Consider the following 21,934-nt stretch of genomic DNA (forward strand, 5'->3'; position numbering starts at 1 on the left):
CCACTTTATTAAGTGGGTGGTACTTCCTTGTGCCCACTATCAAAACGTCCATGAGTTCGGTTCCCAAATTAGATTAGTCCAACCTGATAGCGTCTTCTTTGCCTCTTTACCATACTTAATCGCCAGGGAATGCACCCTGTTCCTCAGCTAGAAACAGACTTCTTTGTGGCATTGCCATTAAAAGGAGAAAAAGTAGGTTATGGAGATAATGTTTACTCAAGTGCTTGATATTTGCCTGCTTTCTGTGAATTGTTTGGGGGAAAGGAGATTCCTCAGAAGTTGTTGAATGCTCAGCGTATGCCGGTTATCTCTCCTTTTTTCTTCTCTCACTGTCTTAGTGGATGCTGTTAAAAGGTTTGAATTATGACTTGATTAAAAGTCTGAGACACTGGCTCAGACTACCCATGCAGGAACTTCTGTCTGTTCATAAGCTATCCTTCCTTTTCCACATATTTTTAAAAGAAGTGGGATAGCTAACAAAGTTGATGTTTCAAGTTTTTATCCTTGAGTTTTATAGCTGACCTGCCTGCTGAGATGAGTGAGGCTATCAAAGTCTTAGAGCCGGTTTGCAGGCACATTTCAGAGCATTGGTTATCAGTTTGAAAGTTATGTTTGCAGGATTGCCTGCAGAGATGCAAAATCTTTTAAAGTCTCCTGTAGCTTCCAAAGCAAAATGGAGGTATTGGTCATCCTAAGGCAACTTGCAACTCTGGCTTTTTTGTAATCAGGTGATGTTATATTTGTAGTTGAAGGACTATGCTTAAAAAAGTGGGGAGCATTTATGGAGAGAACTGTGGTAAAAGTTTTAGTTTGCTATTGCTAATTAGGGCCAGAATCATTTGGGCTGTTGTTCTCAGAGTGCATCAGAAAGCACTTTCCTATCCAGAGACAAATTCCTCATGGCATATATTAAAAGTCCACAAATCTTAAACAAAAAAAAAATTTAAGAAAAGGCTTTTCTTTTAGAGATATGCAAGTTATGTTTGGATGGTGATGGTTTGTGAAACACTTTAAAAATTCTTTCCCATGATGTCTTTTTCTTAGGGTATGTACATTAAATCAACATATGATGGTCTCCATGTAATTACTGGAACAACAGAAAATGTAAGTATTGTTAATACTGTATGTTCAGGCCTGGAAGCCTTTTTGACCTTACCTGTGGTTTATGCTTTCCCTTTGCTATAGACTACATTTTGCTTGCAAAATTGTGCTAGTTGGCTGTTGAGGACCAATAGCATGTTGGACGGCAGAAACGCTTGTGCTTGTTTACCTTAGAATTGAAAGAGTTGTTCCCAGTTGAGGACCAGGGGAATCAGTTCCGATTTGTTCTTGCAAGACACCTAAAAAACCTGCAGTTGATCAAGGAAGTATCTGTCTTGGAGACCTTGCTCTGTGAATAAAATATTAATGTCTTTATTATGTACAGGCTGATATGCTGGAGTTTGCTGCAGTGTTAGTCAAACAGCTTTTATATTTTCCATCTATCAAGCTTCATTTCGTAATAAATAAATGCATGGAAATGAGGACATCCCTTCACATTGACAAATAACCATATATTTCTGCATGAACTTCTGAGTAATGCTTATAGAAAGGAACACTTATTACCAGTGTACTAATTTTCACTGAAGGTATTAAACAGTAAGCCAAACATAATAGACTACTTTTTCAACTGCCTTTAAAATACAACCTCCTTTCCTTGTACATCATATTTAGGGAACTGGCTGTCTATTAGGAAGTGAGCAAAATGATCATTTTGTGGGGAAAGGCTTCTGTCTATAGTCTTCAATGAACATGGAACAAGCCACTAAACAACACTGAACTGTTCCATAATGGTTCAGGCAATTCTTTTCAAAGGTTTTGATGGCATTTTCTTAAAATGAAGCTGTCGGAAATGTTTGTTTTATCCTGCTACTGTGTCATACTGTTGAAAGTGTGAACTACCTACGTGGTATTTACAGCTGCTGCCTCTGGTCTGCAGTGAAGTTCTGTTAACATCTCAATAAAATAGGAATATTGCTTTCATCCCTTCAAAGGAACTGCAATTTGATAGCCTTTCTTCTTTCTTTTTTCTTCTGCTGCGGGCAGGTTATCCATGAGTTATACCCAATAGATAATATCTATTGTAGAACTTCTGTGAATGCCACTTGTCTCAGAATAAGGAAAATGTAAATAATTTCAACTTTGAAACAAAATTTCTAGGGAGTCAGGCCTACAGCCACAGATAACATCAGTAAAATTAGCAAGACTAAACAAAAACATACAAAGCCATAGCTGAGCTTAATCTAGAAAACATATGGAGGAAAGATCATGATTTTTACAGTTGAATTTCTCTCAGATTAGAAAAGGAACCATTTCTCTCCATGACTTACTAATATTGGATTTAATTTCCCGGAGGCAAAGATAAAAATAAAGTCTTAATGCATTCCCTCAAAACTCTTATCTTTTGTGATTCATGAATATAATTTAAAGCCACATCAGGAAGCTTCAGTCATGATGACTTCTCTGCTTTTGTTACTGACTCTTTCACTCACTGGAAATGCTCACAGCAGACTGAGAAACTGCAGTCTGTTATCTAGGGAAAAACCTGTTGTGTGTTAAAGCATTTGTGAAAATTAATAACACCTTAGAGAAAGTAAGGTGTCTCCTACTTTTAAACACACAGTTATTAGCTGTTTCCTTTAACAAGAAAAAAAAAAGAAAGGTATGATTCTGATAGATGGGAGGAATAACATCTAAGCAGCATGGCCAGAGCAAGGCCTGTTGATGTTGACATGCTTACTATATGTGATACAATTTAACTTCTAGGAAACAGTAAGAATCTAAATTCTCTTCCCATTGAACAAAATTTTTTTACCTCCTCCTTTCCAATTCTGCTCCTCCAAGTGAGACATTGGCACAACTTTTTGTCTGACACATTCCTGAAAAATCAGAGAAGCACTTGTCTTTTTAATAAACACAGTAGCATGACAGTGCTAGTCACGTTAATGAAACACAGTAGTTTTTGTAACTTTTTCTCTTTGCCATTCAAGGTGTTTGATGTCTAGCTACGAAGCCCATTAGAGTTTGGATCTTGCTGTTCAGCTTTAGGAGTCATCTCTCCCAACACATCAGCCCTGTAGTTCAAAGGAGCTAAGCTCTGAAACTTGAACTATGAGAGAGCAGGGTTCCTCACAGGTCACTGCCCCATAAGAGCTTCTCGCCGGTGGCCCTGTAGCACTAGAGCAAGCTGAGCTTTCTGGTTCATGTCTGCTGTCTTTTGTTTGGAAGTAACAAATCTAAAGGGAGTATTGGTCTGACCAGGGATTACAGCTTTCTTGTTGAGCAGCCATTTTAGACCATGCTGGAGACATTCTTTTAATGCACAAAACAAATGCATTCTTCAAATAAGGCCATTTTGTAATTTGGTTCTCCAATAGAAAAGAGTATTTTCTAAAGTAATAGCATGCTGTGCATCTCCAGCAGGAGTGTAACTCTGAAGGGGGTGCTCCCAGTGTCCCCACTTACTGTTCACTGGTTGAGTTTCTGGTTTGCCCTTAGATCTCAGTGAAGAGAGGCCTTTCAGAAGAAATAATATGAAAATCTCCACTGTGGGCATGCAACAAATGTGCTCCAGGGGGTCTAAAGCGGTCTTTCAGACAGTGTGGGTGTCCTGGGGGAATGGGACAAAGACAACATATAGCCTGAAGGACAAAGCTAAATCTGTTCTGAAGGATAAATCTGAAGCTGATTGTGAGAACCTTGTACAGGATCAATGTGTGAGCCTCAGTGTCAGGTAATTCCTTCTGTTGTTCAACTCCCTGTTGAACTGAATTACCAGCTAATGAAGGCATAGCTGTGATGTGACACACTTTGCTCCTCCTAATAGGACCTCTTGAATGGACGTTTTGCTTAATGATCAGCATATACATCTGAAAAAAGAAAGAGCTTATCAATTTTCTGTTTTCTTTAAATAGTGTGATAAAAGATACTATTTCTTTACAACAAGGCCTGTATTCTTTACTTGGGAGGAAAAGTAAGGAACAAGGGTTTCAATCTCTTAATAAGACCACAGCCTTGAGACGTATAAATGATTTTTACCTCACCTTGCCGTCTGTTTAAGGCATAATTGGAATGATATTTTTTTTTAAGTAGGCTTTTCCAACTTGAGGGTTTTCAGACCATATTTACTGGCTTGGCAAACTGCTACACAAAATACCTGTTTTGTCAAGATTTAAGCTGCAAGTGCTGAAGTCAATACAGGAGAAAGTTTGTATCATAATATGGTCATGTAGAGTTCAAGAGTAATGACACAAGATTCACTTGCGTTAACATTTTGAGTCTAGGTGTAGCTACAACTGAGCTAAAATAGCAGTATTACATAGGAGGATTATAAAGATTGTTAGAGATATGAATGAGTAAGTGTGAGTAGTGAAATGGCAGGCAGAAGATAGATCATTAGAACATAATCACCAGTGTTAAAATTTTTCCCCAAGTCATGGCGTAGTTATTGGATATCTATTTTGAATGGGGATGTGGTACATAGGTTATTACAAACATTCCACATTTCAAGCCTGGAGCATGTTCTCTAGATGACCTGTTATCTCACTGGAAAATGAATTTCATTTCATTCCTTTCTGTAAAATTCGTAGTAGCTTTTTGGAAGCCTGCTCCTGAGCAACTTGGGTTTTTTCAAACAGTCAGTCTCACCTACCTTTAAGTTGATTAAGTGCCTTCGTAGGCTGGCAGCCACAGTACTGAGAGAAAAATCGAAGTGGTGTCACTCTATGAAAAGCTGAAGGAACTTATTTTCCTCCAAACATAAGGGTATTTCCCTCAGAAAACCATACGTCTATTGTAAATATAGAAGGCAGAAGAAAGGAAAATTTTGGCGGGATGTCGCTTTATGGGGGAGGATTGGGGTTTTTTCTTGTGGGTTTTTTAGTTTGGATTTTTTTGTTGTGGTTGGGGTGTTTTTTGAGACAAAAGGCAGAGAAGAAAACTTTGCTTTTTGAAAGTGTGATCCTTGTGGGATTTTGATGCTGGTTGCATTTCTTTCACCCTAATAATGACCCAGTAACTGAGTTACCATGTAACTTATGTGACTTTCCTAGCTGGTACCTAACCTAATCCTCTCTTCTTGTGTACTCTTTGAAGAACAGTAATTTACTGAAGCTCTCTGCAACATATTGCCATATTGTAATGCTGTAGAATAAAAAGGCAATGCTGTGAAATTTGTTTACGAGGAATTGCCAGTTTGTCTTGATAGGTTCAAAATCCAGCCAAAGATTGGTTTTCAAGGCTTAAGAGACATCAGGCAGACTAAAGGACTCTTTTGGCGGAATGAAATTAAAAATAAATCCTAAGGACTTGGTTACCCGTTAATAAAAAAATATTCACACCTTTCTTAATATTTGATTGTATTGTGTACAGTAGTGCAGATTATTTTTCTCCAACAACAATGAATTGATTTATTAAATATTTCTTTTATTCTTTATTTCACAGTAGAATGTCATTACCAATCTAACCTGATTTACGTAGCTTAGCAATCATACTGCTGAAAGAGAGATGATGACCAGTAAGAACTGTATTCTTTATCATCTCTTTTATTTTAAATTCAGTCACCTGCAGATCGGTGCAAGAAAATCCATGCTGGGGATGAAGTGATTCAAGTTAACCACCAAACTGTGGTATGTATAACTATGTTCTGTGTCAATTGGAGATAGAGGTGTCATGGCACATCAGCATTTGTAGAGAAGAAATGTGTAGAAAAATGTGTTTTTATAAATCATTATTTATTCTAACATCTAAATTTTCCTTTTCTCTCCTGAAACCACGTAGTTCTTAAGTTCTTAAGTTAAGTCCTGATCCTCTGCATATCACTGGAGGTATCAAGTTAGGCTAAATAGCTGTGGCTTGGAAAATATGTTAGGGTGTTTTCTGCTTACCCATGCTCTATTAATAAATAGTTGGGTTTAGTGTAATATGAGGTTTGGGTCAAAGGGATGCAGAGAGTTGGAGCTGTTGTGCCCATGTGGGTTTAAGATCAAGATTACTTCCTGGAAGCTGGAAAACTTACTACTCTCCAAACCTACTGGAATGTGTAGGACATGGTTTTCAAGAACAAAAGCATGTAAAATTCCCATAGTGTGCCTAGGGTGTTTAGCTTAATTTAAATACAGATTTTTAAACTTGGAAAGTTAAGATGAAACAAGTCTTTCAGCTATGATAGACAAGAAAACTAATACCATGCAAATTGCTCTTTGTGTGGGCAGATGCGTGTTAGTTCCTGGTGATTTTATTTAGGATTGGTGAACTGTTAAAATTACCTTTTTCTAAGGTAAGGCTTGGTAACAGAAAAGAACAGGCTGCCAGTATAGAAAGCAACTATTCCTTTTCCAAAGTATAAGTAGCGAGAATCATTATATGGTATTAATTACATGTGTCCTTGCAAGCAATTTATCTGACAAAAAAGTATCCTAGATTGCCATTATTAATACAGGAGTTGTTTGTTAAGTGTGTTTCGTCATTCCCCATGGGGTTCTACTTCTAGCTTTAGGCCATTGTACATCATGGCAGCTCCTCTGCAGAAATCAGTGTAATATTTCAGTATACCCTCCAGCTAAGTTTGGTATCGACTATACTGTACATATGTGGAACTGAACTGACAAGAAGCTGTCTTTTGAGCTATGCAATGTAATTGGATAAGTCTAAGCAGATCAGGGTGAATTTTAATGCTTTTTTGGGCCATATAGATTCTTCATAAGTATTGTATCCCATGATTACTTACATGTACAGTTGATGACTAAGTTATTTATTTTTCTGCACTAAGAAAGCTTATGACATCAATTTAATATGGAAAATATTTTAGAACATTACTATTTTGGCTATCACAACGTATACACATCTGAGGAAGCACATCAACCAGTATTCAGTCCTTATGCTAGCTAGTTTTTCCAACAAATTCTGATGGTGCTATGAGCAAAGTTGCCTTGTCAACTTGAAAATTTCCAATCAACTAGGCATTTATTCTAGTTTTCTTTGCACATCTGCACTGCATTTGTATGATGGATTTGTTACTCCTGACACTAATAATAAAAACGTTTTGACAAGCCTTAAGATGAGCTTTCTTACCTAGTTGGACGGAGTTTTGAATGTAGGATTTGGGTGTTTTGGCTTTTGCATCAGTGAAGCGAGGTATTTTGAGATGTACAGAAAAAACAGATGATGTTAGTTCTAGGAAAAAGGACCACAGGGAGCTAAGACAAACAATTTAATTTTTCACCAGTAACATTTAGTGTAGAGGATATGTATAGTAATAGACTAAATCACACATTTACGTTTGCTCTTGCTCTGTTGTATAAACAATATGATTAAAATAATTGGCATCTTCGATACTGTATACCAGTAACTTCCTTGTATTTTAGTGTCGCCCTTCCACAGCGAGGGTCAGCTAGCATTCTCTCAGAAATGTGATAGCACCTCCCATGTTACCTTTATAAAGATGGACTTTATTCACTTTCCAGTTTATAGAGCTAAATTTTTGATCTTCTGTATAGGTATTGCAGCATTTTAAAAAACTTTTTATTTCTTTTGGAAAGAGTCTAAATCAGTCCTTTCGTACTCTGGCCCCTGTCATAAGGAATTTACTGTCCATTTCTAGGAATCTGTTTTTCTGGGGAGAAGAGGTATTCTTACTTACAGTGATTCTTACTTAGGAGATAAAGAATTCTGAAAGTATTACATTTTGTCTTTTCTGTTTATTGAATTTTTTCACACTTATCACAGTGTTCATAGACATACACAGGATCTGTTTTTCAACTTGCTCCTTGTAAGTTATCATACATTATTACTCATATTGACTATAGAAATAACTATGACTAAATTTTTTAAAGATCTAACTCTAAAACTGTAGGGAAGTATTGTTCACATGTAACTGCTGTTTAGGTGCTGTCTTGTAATTGGAGAATCAAAATCTAAAAAACTCACAAATCTAACTTTATTTTATAGTTAAAACTGTCTGCATTTTCTTCAATTATTTCAGTGTATTCTGTTTGTCAAAGTGAATACCTGGCTTTCAGTGCTTTATATTTCAAAGAGTGAATACAACTATTGGGAAGAGAAATTCCATGCAATTATTTTAAAAATCCAACCTGTTAGCTAACACTTCTTACAAGAATCACATTTTAAAATTATGAAAAAGCTGTTCTTTCAGAAAGCTCACTGGCTCTCAGGTAAGCAGTTTGACAAAGTAGGAGAATATTTAAGTGACTTGTATTGAATTTTATTATATGTGTCCTAATCCTGGGTGTCAAATAGTTTTAAATTCTCTATTGACATCCTCTGTTGCTTGTAGTGATGCTTAATCTTCATAGTACATAACAGGTTGTATTCCACTTGTTGCTGGTAGGATGTCTGGAATGTAAATATCTTCTGAATTTTTAAAATAAAAAATTAATAAGATTAAGCCTAAAGTCAGTGAAAAGTTAATGTTCAGAAAATTGTCCTTTAAATTTCAGTGTACTGAGGTTAGATAGCTGTGTGAATCTTCTGTGTTTTGCCTTACAGAATATAATTTTTTTAAATACCTCTGTAACTAAAAGGCATGACTCCCCTGTTAAAATTCAAAGGATTTAGGCACTGTCTTCCTTTAAACTTCCCTGTAAATTCCATCCTTAATCTCCTCGAAAAGTCTGCCTGTCTAAAATATTCCCAAAGTAAACAAAAAAAAAAAAGTCATTCAGGCAATTCAGAATTTGCACTGTGCTGCAATGCTCAGGTTTTTGCCCATATATAATTCAAGAGTACATTTTGCCTCACGATAGTCCTCCTTTTAACCAATTGAAAGTGCAGGAAATAGTATTACTGCTTACATTGCACAGTACTCTTTCTGGTTGTGTCAGTGATAAAGCTGTAGAGAAAATACTCCAAACAGAAAACAGGGAGGTATAGACTCAGGATGATATAGGATTCTTGAATAGCAGGATGTTCTTGTATAATATCATGCGCACAGTTTGTTTATTTTGGAAGCATTTTTGGCACATACTATATACTTCTAATACAAGTATGATATGACTTACGGATATAATACAAGCATGATATGACATGTGATAGACACGTGGATTCCCAAAATTTGTGTTTGTTAGCTAAAACTCATCAGAACATACGTAAATACAGATGATGAAAAAATGTGTTTAATTTGACAAAATAGGCGAATATGGTCAAGTATTGATCTGTTTCATGTAGAAGCGGGTATGTTTAATGTCTTAAACACCTATCAGTTACAACTGAAATAGTTTTTTTTTGGAATTATGTAGTATGTAGATAACACCTAGCTTTAATATGGCACGTTCCTTACTGTGGAAGTTCCTGTGGGCTCTTGTGGGCCAAGCCAAATCCACAGGATTTAGTTGCTGGAATTCTTTTTGTATTTACAGTGCAAAAACTTTGAGGAGATTTTGTTAAATTCTTCTGAAACACAATGGAAACATTTACAAGACTATACCTTGCTTTTCTGCAAGGCTAAACACTTAAGAAGGGTATGATACCTTTCTAGGTCCTTACCCTAACTTAATCTTTGCTTAGAAAATGTAAGGAACAGGTTTTTAAGATTCACTGTACAATTGATAAGAAGAGTTCAACTTCTACAGAACCTCTCAGGGTTTGCGGGAAGCTGGCAAATTCCAGCTGATAGGAAATGCTGAACGTGGAGTGCATATGAATCTCTGAAGTGCATGCATCCAAAATGAAATTTGCAGTGGATGTCTTATTATTTTGGGAAAAACAAAACACCTGTAAGTAGAAAAATGATGTTGCAAATATTCTGTTTATTCAGTTTTTCTGCACTGTTTAGCAGGATCTGCTTCAGATCCAAGCTAGGTTTTTTGAACATAGATATTTCTTTCATTTAAGGCCTTCTTAACTTGGCTTTGAAGGAAATGGTATTTCTAAAGAGCCTCAGTGGGGAAGTGGGCTGGAAGAGTATAAGGGAGGGGACAGCAGTGTCAGTCCAAGATTCCAATGTTAGATGTTTGACACCTTATACAACTTCCACTAACTTTGTTAGTTCCATAATAAACAGTTCCATAGTAAATAAGTTAGTTCCACTAACTAATAACTTGAAATAATATTTTAATTCTCTTATGATGCTTGGCTTGAACAGTGATGCAGTGGATCAAGATCATAAAAGTTCTAAATAAATATGCCTCATGCTCAACTTCCTTCTGTTACTGTCATGCGTGTGCTTTTACAAAAGGCAAGATAGAGTAATAGCTCCCAAATCATTATTTTAATCCCTTCCAAACCCTTGGGCTTCCTCTGTTTACAATGGTTTGATAAATGTTAACATGAATATTTAATTTTAAAGGTAGGTGGGATTTACATCTAGAAGCTTTTTAGGTCTGTTCAGAAGTATAAATGGAAGTCTTTATGGAAGTAACCTAGTTCCCTGCAGGGCTCTGTCCTGACCTCTCTGTAGTTCGTCAGAGTATGAGGACGATACTTTGATTTTAGCAAAAGTAGTCTGTCCTCCAAATTCCCTCTCAAAATTTCTGTTTAATTCTTTTTTCTTTCTTTACAGTCTCTATAACTACTGCGTAATACTGATACAGGAACTAAATTGTCATGATCCTCTCAAAATGAAAAATTTTGTTTTTAATTTGCTACTCCCTTTAATGTGGAATTTGTGTTGAGACTATATGGTGTTATTTATGATCTCTTTTCTACATAGATGTGCAAATACACACAGAAATATATTATTTTATATCCTGTATGTCAGGGAAGTGTGATATTACAGAAATGAAATGTGTGAGGGAAGATGATCTTTTGTTTCCCTATGGTGAGTGCAAATGTTTTTACATGAGTATAAATGAAAAAGAGAAACAACTTGACAAATTTGACAAATGCAAATGAATTATGTTGTGCTTCCAAAGAAATATCCTTCAAGGAGAAAGGATTCTCAGGTAGTCTGAAGAGGAGGTAGGATATAGTCTGTTACGGAGTTAGGAAAGTGCTTATGTGTGTCTATGTAGATATATTTCATTTTAGTTTTCCACAAGTATTTTTCAAACAAAGTAAGTATTTTGGAAAATAAAATTAGTGGAGGTCAGTGGCAGCAGCTCCAAGAGAGCTCTCTGCTTTGACAGCTGCCCCACTCGGATTTGGCGTTTGGAGTTTGAATGGACAAGGACTGCCCCATTTTTGCAGCATAAATGCTGGATGCTCTTGTCCATGGAATCTGTTTTCCATTGATCCCTGGGGTTTGTTTGGAGTTGATGTGTGAAACACACACCGCTTCGATGAGTACAGGCTCATTTTATGTAAATAGTGTGCTGTGTCAGTGTGGGCATCCACTTGCACTTCTAACTCTGGCATGGCAAACCAGCTAACAAACAAGTTATTGTCGCGTCTGTGTTAGACAAAGCACCATAAGCTTGGCCAGGCCCTGCTGCTTCATGTTTCTGCCAAACTTCAGATAATTTCCTTATGTTCATTCCACGTGAAATCTTCATGCTTAACTACACACCTGCGTCACCAGCCAGTGGAATTAGTTCAACTGCAGCAGAAAGCCAAGCTGTGCAGCCTTTCAGCAGCTACCTGTCTCCTAGATGGTAACAGAGCTTATGTGAGCACTTCTACCTTAATTTAAAGCCAGCCTGCTTGGCTTAGCTGAAAGTATTTAACCTGGTTGACTGTGCCCCCAAATGGAAGGGGGACACTGGCAGGGTCACTCATAAGTCACAATTGGTTGTGGAAATTGCTCCTTACTCCCTCAGGCTTTGTGAGTGGCAGGTTTGGTCCTATGATCTGGGCACTGATATCCCACTTTCTGTGTGCTCTTTGATCTGTGCTCCAGAGCACCTGACCCTGACTCTCTGCTGCAGTCACAGTGCACTACAGTTCTTGAAGAACATACACTGGGCATGTTAAGCCTCATCTGTGGGATTAGTACCCTGTTGATGGAGCTGTGTAACAGTCAAGCTCCAAGAGGCTCAAATTACTGTAGGGGGCCTTTGAGGAAGTAATAGAAGAAATTGGTGCAACAGAAGATGCCCATCATCTCATATGACTGGGACATGGGTTCAGTGGCTGTACACTGTATTTCTAGGAGTATTCTCTGCCAGCTGATTGCAGTCTTGGTCACCTGTCGCCATTTGGTCACTCAAAAACATAGATTTCTTCCTATCCTGGCTGTACCCCAGAATGAGCAACTGTATTATTGAGTCCTCATAGTTTACTCATGTGATTAGATGAACATATATGAATAACCCGTCAGCAGACTACTGAGTTTTTCTATTATTTTTCTTTGGAAAAAAAAAAAAAAACGTTCTTTTGTAGCTGTTGACACAGACCCCTCTGTACAGCACTGGCTTTGGTCTGGGAATACGCACCTGGGCTGACTTTGAAGGCATCAATGTCTTTGTTAGAAGCTGTGTAATTGTAGTAAGAATTCTGCTGCAGTACCCATTGACTATTTCTGTAGATGTTTTCAGTAGGCCTTTATAGTTTCTCCACTAGTGGTAGCAGAGTTACTGAGTCTGTAGCCGCATCTAGATATATATATGTGTGTATATATATATATATATATATATCTCAAGCTATACTTATGGTCATAGTCCTCATGATGTATCTGCTAAGAATGGCTGCAGTATTCTTGTGACCCAATTGTTAAATTCATGTCTCTGTACAGAACTTACTGGGCGGCTATGCATTTTATTTAATTTTTTTTGTACAGTTCTTAATTTTGCTTTTCTTTCCATATGATAGTGTTCCTATTTAAAAAAAAGCCCTCTAAGAGGTGCTGTAAATGGTATTAATATTTCCGACAGAAATACTGAAAGACAGCGTGCTGCCAAACACTTTATGGATATATTCCTGATAAAAATTGTTTTCATACTGTCATAGTAGTTGCTACTGACTACTAATCTTGTTATAATTCGTATTTGTGGGTAATTTAAATTACAATGTTAACAAAGTTCTTGATAGAATAATGTATATTCTGAAGTTAAAATAATTCCTTCAAAATTTCCTAGTCTGTGGTGTGAAATGTATCATTAGAGCATATGTTTTATGTCCAGGTAGTAGATAATAAGTATCACAGAATCACAGAATCCCATGTTGGAAGGGACCTCAGGGATCATCTAGTCCAACCTTTCTAGGAAGGGCACAGTCTAGACAAGATGGCCCAGCACCCTGTCCAGCCGAATCTTGAAAGTGGTCAACGTGGCCGAGGCAACCACTTCCCTGGGGAGATTATTCCAATGGTGACTGTTCTCACTGTGAAAAAATTTCCTCTCAAGTCCAGTCGGAATCTCCCCAAGAGCAACTTGTGTCCGTTCCCCCATGTCCTCTCCATGTGACTCCTTGTAAAAAGGGAGTCCCTGTCTTCTGTGTAGCTACCCCTTAAGTACTGGTACATGGTGATGAGATCCCCTCTGAGCCTCCTTTTCTCAAGGCTGAACAAACCCAGCTCTCCCAGCCTATCCTCGTATGGCAGCTTCCCAGTCCTTTGATCACCTTGGTGGCCCTTCTCTGGACCCCTTCCAGCCTGTCCACATCCTTTTTGTATAGCGGGGACCAGAACTGGACACAGTACTCCAGGTGTGGCCTGACAAGCGCTGAGTAGAGCGGGATAATGACTTCTTTCTCTCTGCTGGTGATGCCCTTTTTGATGCAATGCAGCATCCTGTTGGCCTTCTTGGCTGCAGCAGCACACTGTTCGCTCATGTTGAGCTTTCTGTCCACCAGGACCCCTAGGCCCCTTTCGACAGAGCTGCTCTCCAGCCAGGTGGATCCCAGTCTGTGCTGCACTCCTGGATTATGTTTTCCCAGGTGCAAGAACTTACACTTCTCCTTGCTCAACTTCATAAGGTTCTGGCTGGCCCACTCCTCCAGCCCATCCAGATCTCCCTGCAGAGCAGCTCTCCCTTCTGGAGTGTCTACTTCCCCACTCAACTTGGTGTCATAAGCAAATTTCATCAGGCTACACTTGATCCCGTTATCCGGATCACTTATAAAGATGTTGAATAACATTGGGCCCAATATCGATCCCTGGGGGACCCCACTTGTGACAGGTGCCACTTTGAAAAAGAGCTATTTACCACCACCCTTTGGGTGCGGCCTGTCAGCCAGCGCACAGACCACTTGTCTAGGCCATGACACATTAATTTCTCCAGAAGGAGACTGTGGGGGGCCATATCAATGGCCTTGGAGAAGTCCAGGTAGACAATGTCCACCACCTACTCCATGTCAACCAGGCAAGTCCCTTTGTCATAGAAGGACACCAGGTTTGTCAATAGAATCAGAACTGTTGAGGCTGCACCCCAAATACTGTGTTCAGTTTTGGGCCCCTCAGTACAAGACAGACATTGAGGTGCCTGGAGCGTGTCCAGAGAAGGGCAACGAAGCTGGTGAAGGGTCTGGAGAGCAAGTCTTATGAGGAGCAGCTGAGGGAACTGGGTTGTTCAGCCTAGAGAAAAGGAGGCTGACCTTATCCCTCCCTACAACTACCTGAAAGGAGGCTGTAGCGAGGTTGGTGTCAGTCTCTTCTCCTAAGTAACAAGCGATAGAACCAGAGGAAATGGCCTCAAGCTGCACCAGGGGAGGTTTATATCAGATGCTAGGAAAAATTTCTTCACCAGGTTGTCAAGCATTGGAACAGGCTGCCAAGGGAAGTGATTGTTTCTCCATCCCTGGAGGTATTTGGAAGACGCGTACATGTGGTGCTTAGGGACATGGTTTAGTGCTGGAGTTGGCAGTGCTAGGTTAAGGGTTGGACCTGATAATCTTAAAGGTATTTTTGAACCAAAATGATTCTATGATTCTATGAACTGGAGTTTTCTATTGTAAACTGTGTTGATGCCTATTGAACAGAACACAGATTACTCCTTTCATCTCATAAAAATAGTTTAAAAGATTTACTCTTAGTGTAAGTTCAGGTATGTGTATTTGGAAAGGAAGGCACAAATTATTCTGCTGCTAATAATCCTCCTTTTAACTGAGACTGCTGAAAATTGAAGTACACTGTAGAAAAGGAGATGAAAGGTAAGGAGAGATGTCTTCAAAGTTGTGCAAATTAATTGGTTGATACTACAATTGTGCGCAGCCTGGACCACATAGGAGTTAGGATTCAATAGTTTTGAATACCTCTGTGCTTTGTGCAGGTAGCAGCTGCATAAATTACACAGCTGTTCTTCAGATTCCAGCCTGATCTTCTGTTGCATAATTCACTATCTTATTCCAATGAAGTTAAGAGGTAATTGTGAGGAAGTGATGGTGATAGTTGTAAAAGTAGATCAAAACCATAAGAAAAGCAAGGTAATACTGTGTCATGAGGGAGGAAAAATTAAAGCAGAGAAATTCTGTGCCTGATTTCAGTAGATGTACTCTGAATATGTAAAATTTTATTTAAAAAACCTGCAGTACTGGTTTAGAACACCTCAGTGGCTTGAATGCTGTACATAGTCTATGGATCATATTTTTAGTAGCAGTAAAAGGGAACAAAAAAGAAAAAAACTCTCATGGCTAAATAATTACTGCTTTATTATGACAATTTCTTTTAACTCCCTATCCCTGTCCTTCCTTTAGCTAAGTGATGCTGTGTAAGTTTTCAGCTCAATTACAGGCTTTTTTGATTTTTCAGTTTGATTAGTTATTAGTGACCTTTATGGATTTTTTTCACAATTTCTGTGTACAGATGTTAACTTATTTTCACTGTATGAATTTGATCTCGTGAAACATCTGTTTCAAGGATAGCAGCACTATTTAGCTGTAGGGCAGCTGGGGATCTCAGGGACTTTATTTATACATTGAAAAGAGGGCGGGGTCAAAGATTTGGAATTACTGACTCATTGAATTTGTTCTAAAATATTAAATTGTGATAAGGTAAATTTAATCTGGAACAAAATTATTTATATACATGTGTATGCATGTATGTTTGTATGTATTTCTCATTTTGATTCCAGGAAAACCATTGTGGGAATTTAAATATGAGAATATGCAATGCACACAGAGACATGCCTCAAATTCCCATTGTGAGATGTAAGCATACAGCAGCACAACTGAGTTGCTGTAAGGCAAACATGGCTGTGGTGGGTTAACACTGCAGGGTCATTCCCGGAGCAGCACAGCAGCACATTCCTTGTGCCGTGTGAAATATGGAGAACCTGGCTGTCCCCTTCCCCTGAGGAAGGATGAGGCCACCCACATCCATACTGCAGCTTAATCTGTGAGAAACAGGTGTGATCCAATCTGTCTAAACCCTGCCTGAGCCTTCAGCTCATACCACCAACTCTCTGCACCTGCTTAGACATTTTTCACCACTTAAGTTTGTTTAGTGCTCACCTGTGGCCACCTGGGGATGCTGAAATGTCTCTTCTCAGGGAATGGAAGTCTGTCCCTCACTGGGAGCCCTGCTGAAATGGAGGTAGGCACCTGGACTCTCTGTACATTCCCTGGAAGCTCCTGAAAATGAGACCAAGTGGGGGCTCTGGTGGCAGCACCTTTATTCATAATAGTTTAATGTCTGTGCTCTTGCTGAAGAAAGGGTAGGACCTGCTCATCATAATGTGACTTTCAGACCCTGTTCCTTGCAGTATGTGTTTATTTTGTATAACATTTATATTGCACAAAAAAGTGGTCACTGGGAATTGGGACCAGAATCCTTGTTTCCCTGCTTCCAATGTAGGGACCTGTTGGCTTCTTGCCTGTGGTATGACTGGGCTTCGTACTCGTGTATTCCCATCAGCTCAGCACATTGCCTTCAGGGAAAGCCTTTAACCTGAAATTATGCACATCTTGGTGCTTGAGACGCCCCTCTAGGGTTTGAAAGACTGCATTTAGTCCCGCTGAGGCTAAATAATGCTGAGATCCACATTCTACAAGCGGATGGAAGGCTGTATGAAAACCCTCCAAATTGCCAGTACTTGTATCTTACGGTAATCTATACTCCTGGTTGAACAGAGGGATGCCTTACAGTCATTGCACTGGCAGCCAGTCACTGTGGGGAAGAGCAGGTACCCAAGTGAGGGAGGATGTTTCAGGTTTCAGAGGTACACTGAAACTGAGCAAACTGAAATCAACCCCATTTTCTAGAGCCATACCCCAAAAAAGCAAAGTGAGACCATTTTCCTCAGAAATTGTACCTAGTCACTGACCTTACATCTGTAAAATAGGATATTATCAAACCCATAAGGTTGGAGTCTTTGCTGTTCCCAACAAATGGAATAATTTATTTGTTCTCGGATGTTGCTACAAATGACTCAGAAGCAAAACAGTGAGGTAGCTCTGAACTAAAGGTTGATTGTATCAGTGAAAAGTTAAAGGTGAGCATTGTTACTAAACAGTGTCCGAGCTTCAATACAGAACTGATTCTGTGTCCCTGGATAATTCAAGTTTTAGTTCCCCCATGAATAAAACAGATGCTTGTCTCCATTACCGAAGTGCTCTGTAGTCATGTTACTAACATTTGTGAAGTTTGTTGAATTATGGTGGAACTGAGCTGTGCAAATACCTAAAAGGAGCAAGGTAATAAAACCAGTCAGAAGTTATGCTCTGGATCAGGTGCATTTTCTGATGGGGAAATGTGATTACAGCAGCTCAATGAGAGGCAGTAACTTCTGTATTCAGCCCTTAATTTGTGTCCTAACTTAGTTTATTCTTAGGAAAGCCTCTTCACTGTGAGCTTTAGTTTACATAGCCAAAAATGAATATAAAAATTACTTATTTCATAGTTTGGTGGTAGTAAGCAAAAGTTTTGGTGAAATATCAGGATTTTCTCAAGTGTAGATGTGATTTTCTTCAATGTACTTTACATATAAACTGTGTGATTTTGGACAATGATACAGTAGGGTGTGATCAGTGACGTTCTAAAGATGCACAGAACTTACTTTAACATTGGTTTAAAATTGCATTTATTTAAATAATAGAACCAAGATACTTTTTAATTAGAATTGCAGCGTATGCAATCACAATGTTATTAACCTCTCCTCTTTGGGAGAAAACTGTTGTAAGTGTGGACGTTCATTATCATGCTAGCTTTAGAAGCCGGATTAATCTGTGAAAGGCATCTGCTGCTCTCCTGACATTGCTTCTCCTACTGCATACAGATACAGCTTTCATCTCTGTGCTAGTGAATGTTGTAAACATCCTTCTGTGGTTTCCACACTCAGTGTTTTCTGGAGGCGGAAGACCTATGGCCTTCTATTATTTTTTAGCCTTTTCAGGCATCTACAGCTGGAGGAATGGAAGGAGATGCTTGCTATTAACATATTTGTTTCATAGAGCTGCCCGCTGACCATCGTCATTTCTGGCCAGTCTTCATGGAAATCAATCTGTTATTTAACAGCATGACTCCAGATAGTTTCTTGTCAGATTCTGACTTACTTAACAGCATGCTAGGTTTGATAAACAGTGATCTGAAGTGCAGTGTTGGGTTTTTTTCTTATGCACTAATTTTTATTCATAATATGTGAGATGGGTGATAGATATGGAAATTCTTAAAAAAAATATGTGAGATGGGTGATAGATATGGAAATTCTTAAAAAAACCCAGCCATTTCTCAAGGTGAAAACGCTTTCCTCCTAGGAGTTTTATTTTTTTAGCTGAAAAATGAGTAAAAGCTTGAAGCTTGAAATGGTTGATAAGTCAAAGAGCTCTGGCTGCATGCCAGTTATAACAGGCAACACTGAAAGAATAAGAATTTTGATTATCTCACCATTCCTGTAACTTTTTAAAATTAAACACTAGAGTGGGTTTTGCATATTTGCTTAACTAGAAAATAACACATGGCTTTGCAGGTTATATTTAGCAGGAAGATATTACTTTTCATTCGAAAGTGTAAAGATATTGCTACTTTTCCCTTTTATAAACCTGCAAGTCAGGAAAGAATTACTGTAACTGGGGAAAAAACACTGGTTTTCTTTTCATGGAAGCAGAAGCCTCTCATTAACTTCTGTGGGACTCTGGTGACCCTTTGAACGGAAATACTCCTGTAAAAATGTTGACTCTGTTCTATTTATCATCTGACTATAATTCCACCCTCTAGATGATGTAGTTTTAGCGTGTATTAGATTTGCACACTGCTTTTAAATGATGCAGCTGTTCCATGGTTTCTTTGGGATACATGTGCTGGATTTTTCAGACTGTAGGTTATTTAGTACTGGATCTCGTAGCATCCTAAAAATACTTGGTTTAGGTCCATCCAATTGTATTTGAGCTGCCTGCATGCTAATATTTTTCAGAGCTCCTCTCTGGCTCGTGACATACAGCAGTACTTGCAGAAATAATGAATGAGCACAGGAGTTTGGGAATACTGTCATGGGTGCAGCTGTGTGAAAAAAAGATTCAACGAATGGTCGTGCTGACTTTCAGAAAAAGGGAAGATTACTGCTAATTTTCCAAGCCTGTTTAAAGGGGGCAATAGATTTTTCTGGGAAAAAAAAAAGGTCATTACTTTAAGAGCAACTTTTTAATAGTTTAAAACTTCAAAGTTCTTGGCAATTTAGAATAGGAATTCAAAATAAAAGTTCCATTTCAGGCTGTTGTAATATTGTCATCCAGTTGTGCTTGCTGCAAGTCAAGGAAGCATTGGGGTCTGTTAAAATATGTCTCATCTTTCTTGGGGGCATCTTCTTTTCTGAGGTGGTGGCTGGTGGAGCAGACCTTTAACAGCACCCCATGCTAAAGCTTTCTGCTGTTTGGGCTAATGGGCGCTGGGATATTCCAGGTGGTGGAGAAGCCAGTGGGAGGTGAGGAGGAGACGCAGGGGAGATGAGGAGGATATGTCAGAGCTATGTGCAGCTGCACAGGGCTCCTGTGAGCCTGTCTTGCCCTGCTGAAGCAACCTGGCTGGCCCCAAGTGTCCCTGGAGCATGCTGATGAGGCGTCCCAGCCTGGCCACAACTTCTGGTCATGTAGTGGTAGGATGAGATGAGAAATTTGGAGGTGGCCTGATGCTGGTGTTGCAGGCACCCTGCCTACAAGCTGTGTTCTCCTGGTGCATTACCCTTTCGGAGGGTAATGACCCTCCTTATGCCATCCCCCAGCAGTGCTGTTCATTTAGCCTTGCGGTATCATCTTTAGGTGGCATGGACACGGGCTACCCTTTCTACCCCTCCTTTACCTTGGCAGTAGACTTCTCCAGCAAAGGTACTGTAACATCTTCTTTGCAGAAATAACTCAGCACGACCCCTCAGGGCACTCCTGTGGTGCTCCCTTGCTTTCCTCTCTCTCTTCTTCTAGTTCCCCTATCTTTGCATGCTGTGCTCACCTTCCCTTCCTGCTCCTTGAGCCCATAATCATCATCCTCTTTCCTCACCATTTATTGCAATGTGAGGCATAGTTGGAATACATGGTACAGTTTATCTCTGCAAAGTATGAAAGTACATTTAAAATAATTTTAAAACTGTAGCATAACTGAAAAATCCCAGTTTTATTTGTACTCTTCTGGCTATTTCAGTGAGAAACAGATGGCTTTAAAGCACAACTTCCACATGCAGCATCCTACCAACTTAAATGGCAAAAATTTTACATCCTGACTCTGTAACTGGGGCCGCATCATGTTCTCCTCAAGGCTCCCTATGCTGCTTTATTCAACAGAAGGATTCCTCTCCAGAAATGTCTTCAGTTGTTACATTAGGGAATTAAAGTGTACAGCAGCTTACGTACAGAGGTACCTTACATGAACTGTAGACCTTTAATTCCTTCTTTTCGGTAGCAGATGAAACCTTGCATGTGCCCAAGGTGACATTTTGGAACTATGGGCAATATATTGTTCCTAAGCAGTGGTGGAAGTCTCTCCAGGTAGGAAAACAGTATTGTAAATAGCAAGGTATTTTTTAAATAAAATTGTAATATTAAGATCTAAAGCTTGGATTTACAGAGACTTGGTTTAGGTACTGTTGAAACAAAATGGAGACTTCACCAGGATGTGGGAATTGAGCTGAAGTTGACTGCATTCATGATTCCTTTTATTCAAAGTGTAATAGCCACATGCCTAGTACATTGGACTGAAAATAAAAATTCCAGCATGCTTGGAAGTCTTCTGTGGAAGCTGGAAAATATTCCATAAAGATGCATGTTGTCAACACCCTGTTTCTCTGTTTACAATAATGATACTGTAGAAGTGCATCCTGGATGTAATGAACTTTGCTGTGGTGAAAACAGGACAGGTAGGTTCACAGTAGCTGAGGAAGAGTGGTGAGGTTTGAACCATGTCTGTGATTCAGGGCTGTCGGTGAGCACTAGTGTTGGCTTAAGCAGTATTCTCGTATGGGAATATCAGCTCTTAAAATAAGTGATATTAAGCAAACAAAGTGAGTTTTGTTGTAATAGGGAATAAGGTAAAAAGTAAGTAGTAACAACCTACATGTGATTACCTTGCTTAAACATAGGTAACAAATATATATTTGCGCCATATTGCACTATAACAATGATAAGGAACATCTGCATTTTTGTTCACGTTACCTATTTGATTTTTTTCAAATATATTGACACGGTATAAAGTAACCTTTTAATGATGACGTTACCTTATCACTTCAGAGTTTTAGATGTAATTTTCAGTAAGAATTTCACTTCTCAGTTGGATAATTTTCTTCTTAATATTGTTTTTGTACAAGTTGTGCAAGCAGGAAAATATTTGTAACTGTCATCCTTTAAACATCAGGAAAATTAACTCATTTGTTTCGTGGGGGGAAGAGAGCGAAAAAGGTAGAAAAGCTGTCAAGTTTACAGAAATAATCACTTTCTAAGTCTACAGGCCAAGATTTTCAAGGGATGTGTGATTTTGTGTATTGCCACTCCAGGTGCCAAACTTGAAAATGCAGGGATTGAATAACTTAAAGTGTTTCAAGATAGATAACGAAAATCAGGCATTATTTAAACTGAAAGCCATTGTCATGAGTTGTACTGTTTTAATATTTCAAGTACTTTTTTCAAAAATGCAAAGTAAATTATTCAGAAA

General features: G+C 38.7%; 1 protein-coding gene across 6 annotated transcripts in view; it reads left to right on the forward strand.

Moving 5' to 3' along the window:
• CNKSR2 (connector enhancer of kinase suppressor of Ras 2) overlaps positions 1 to 21,934 on the forward strand; it is a 225,384-nt gene that overhangs the window by 101,508 nt on the left and 101,942 nt on the right. For 5 of the 6 annotated variants that reach the window (XM_075096786.1, XM_075096804.1, XM_075096795.1 and 2 more), the window contains exons 7-8: positions 1,045 to 1,104; positions 5,598 to 5,666. The exons of the other annotated variant lie outside the window; for it this stretch is intronic. In XM_075096786.1, the coding sequence (XP_074952887.1) occupies positions 1,045 to 1,104; positions 5,598 to 5,666 (129 nt within the window). The remainder of the gene's footprint in view (positions 1 to 1,044; positions 1,105 to 5,597; positions 5,667 to 21,934) is intronic. 6 annotated transcript variants of the gene reach the window in all.

The sequence above is a fragment of the Phalacrocorax aristotelis genome, chromosome 1 (assembly GCF_949628215.1).
Source record: "Phalacrocorax aristotelis chromosome 1, bGulAri2.1, whole genome shotgun sequence".
NCBI lineage: Eukaryota > Metazoa > Chordata > Aves > Suliformes > Phalacrocoracidae > Phalacrocorax > Phalacrocorax aristotelis.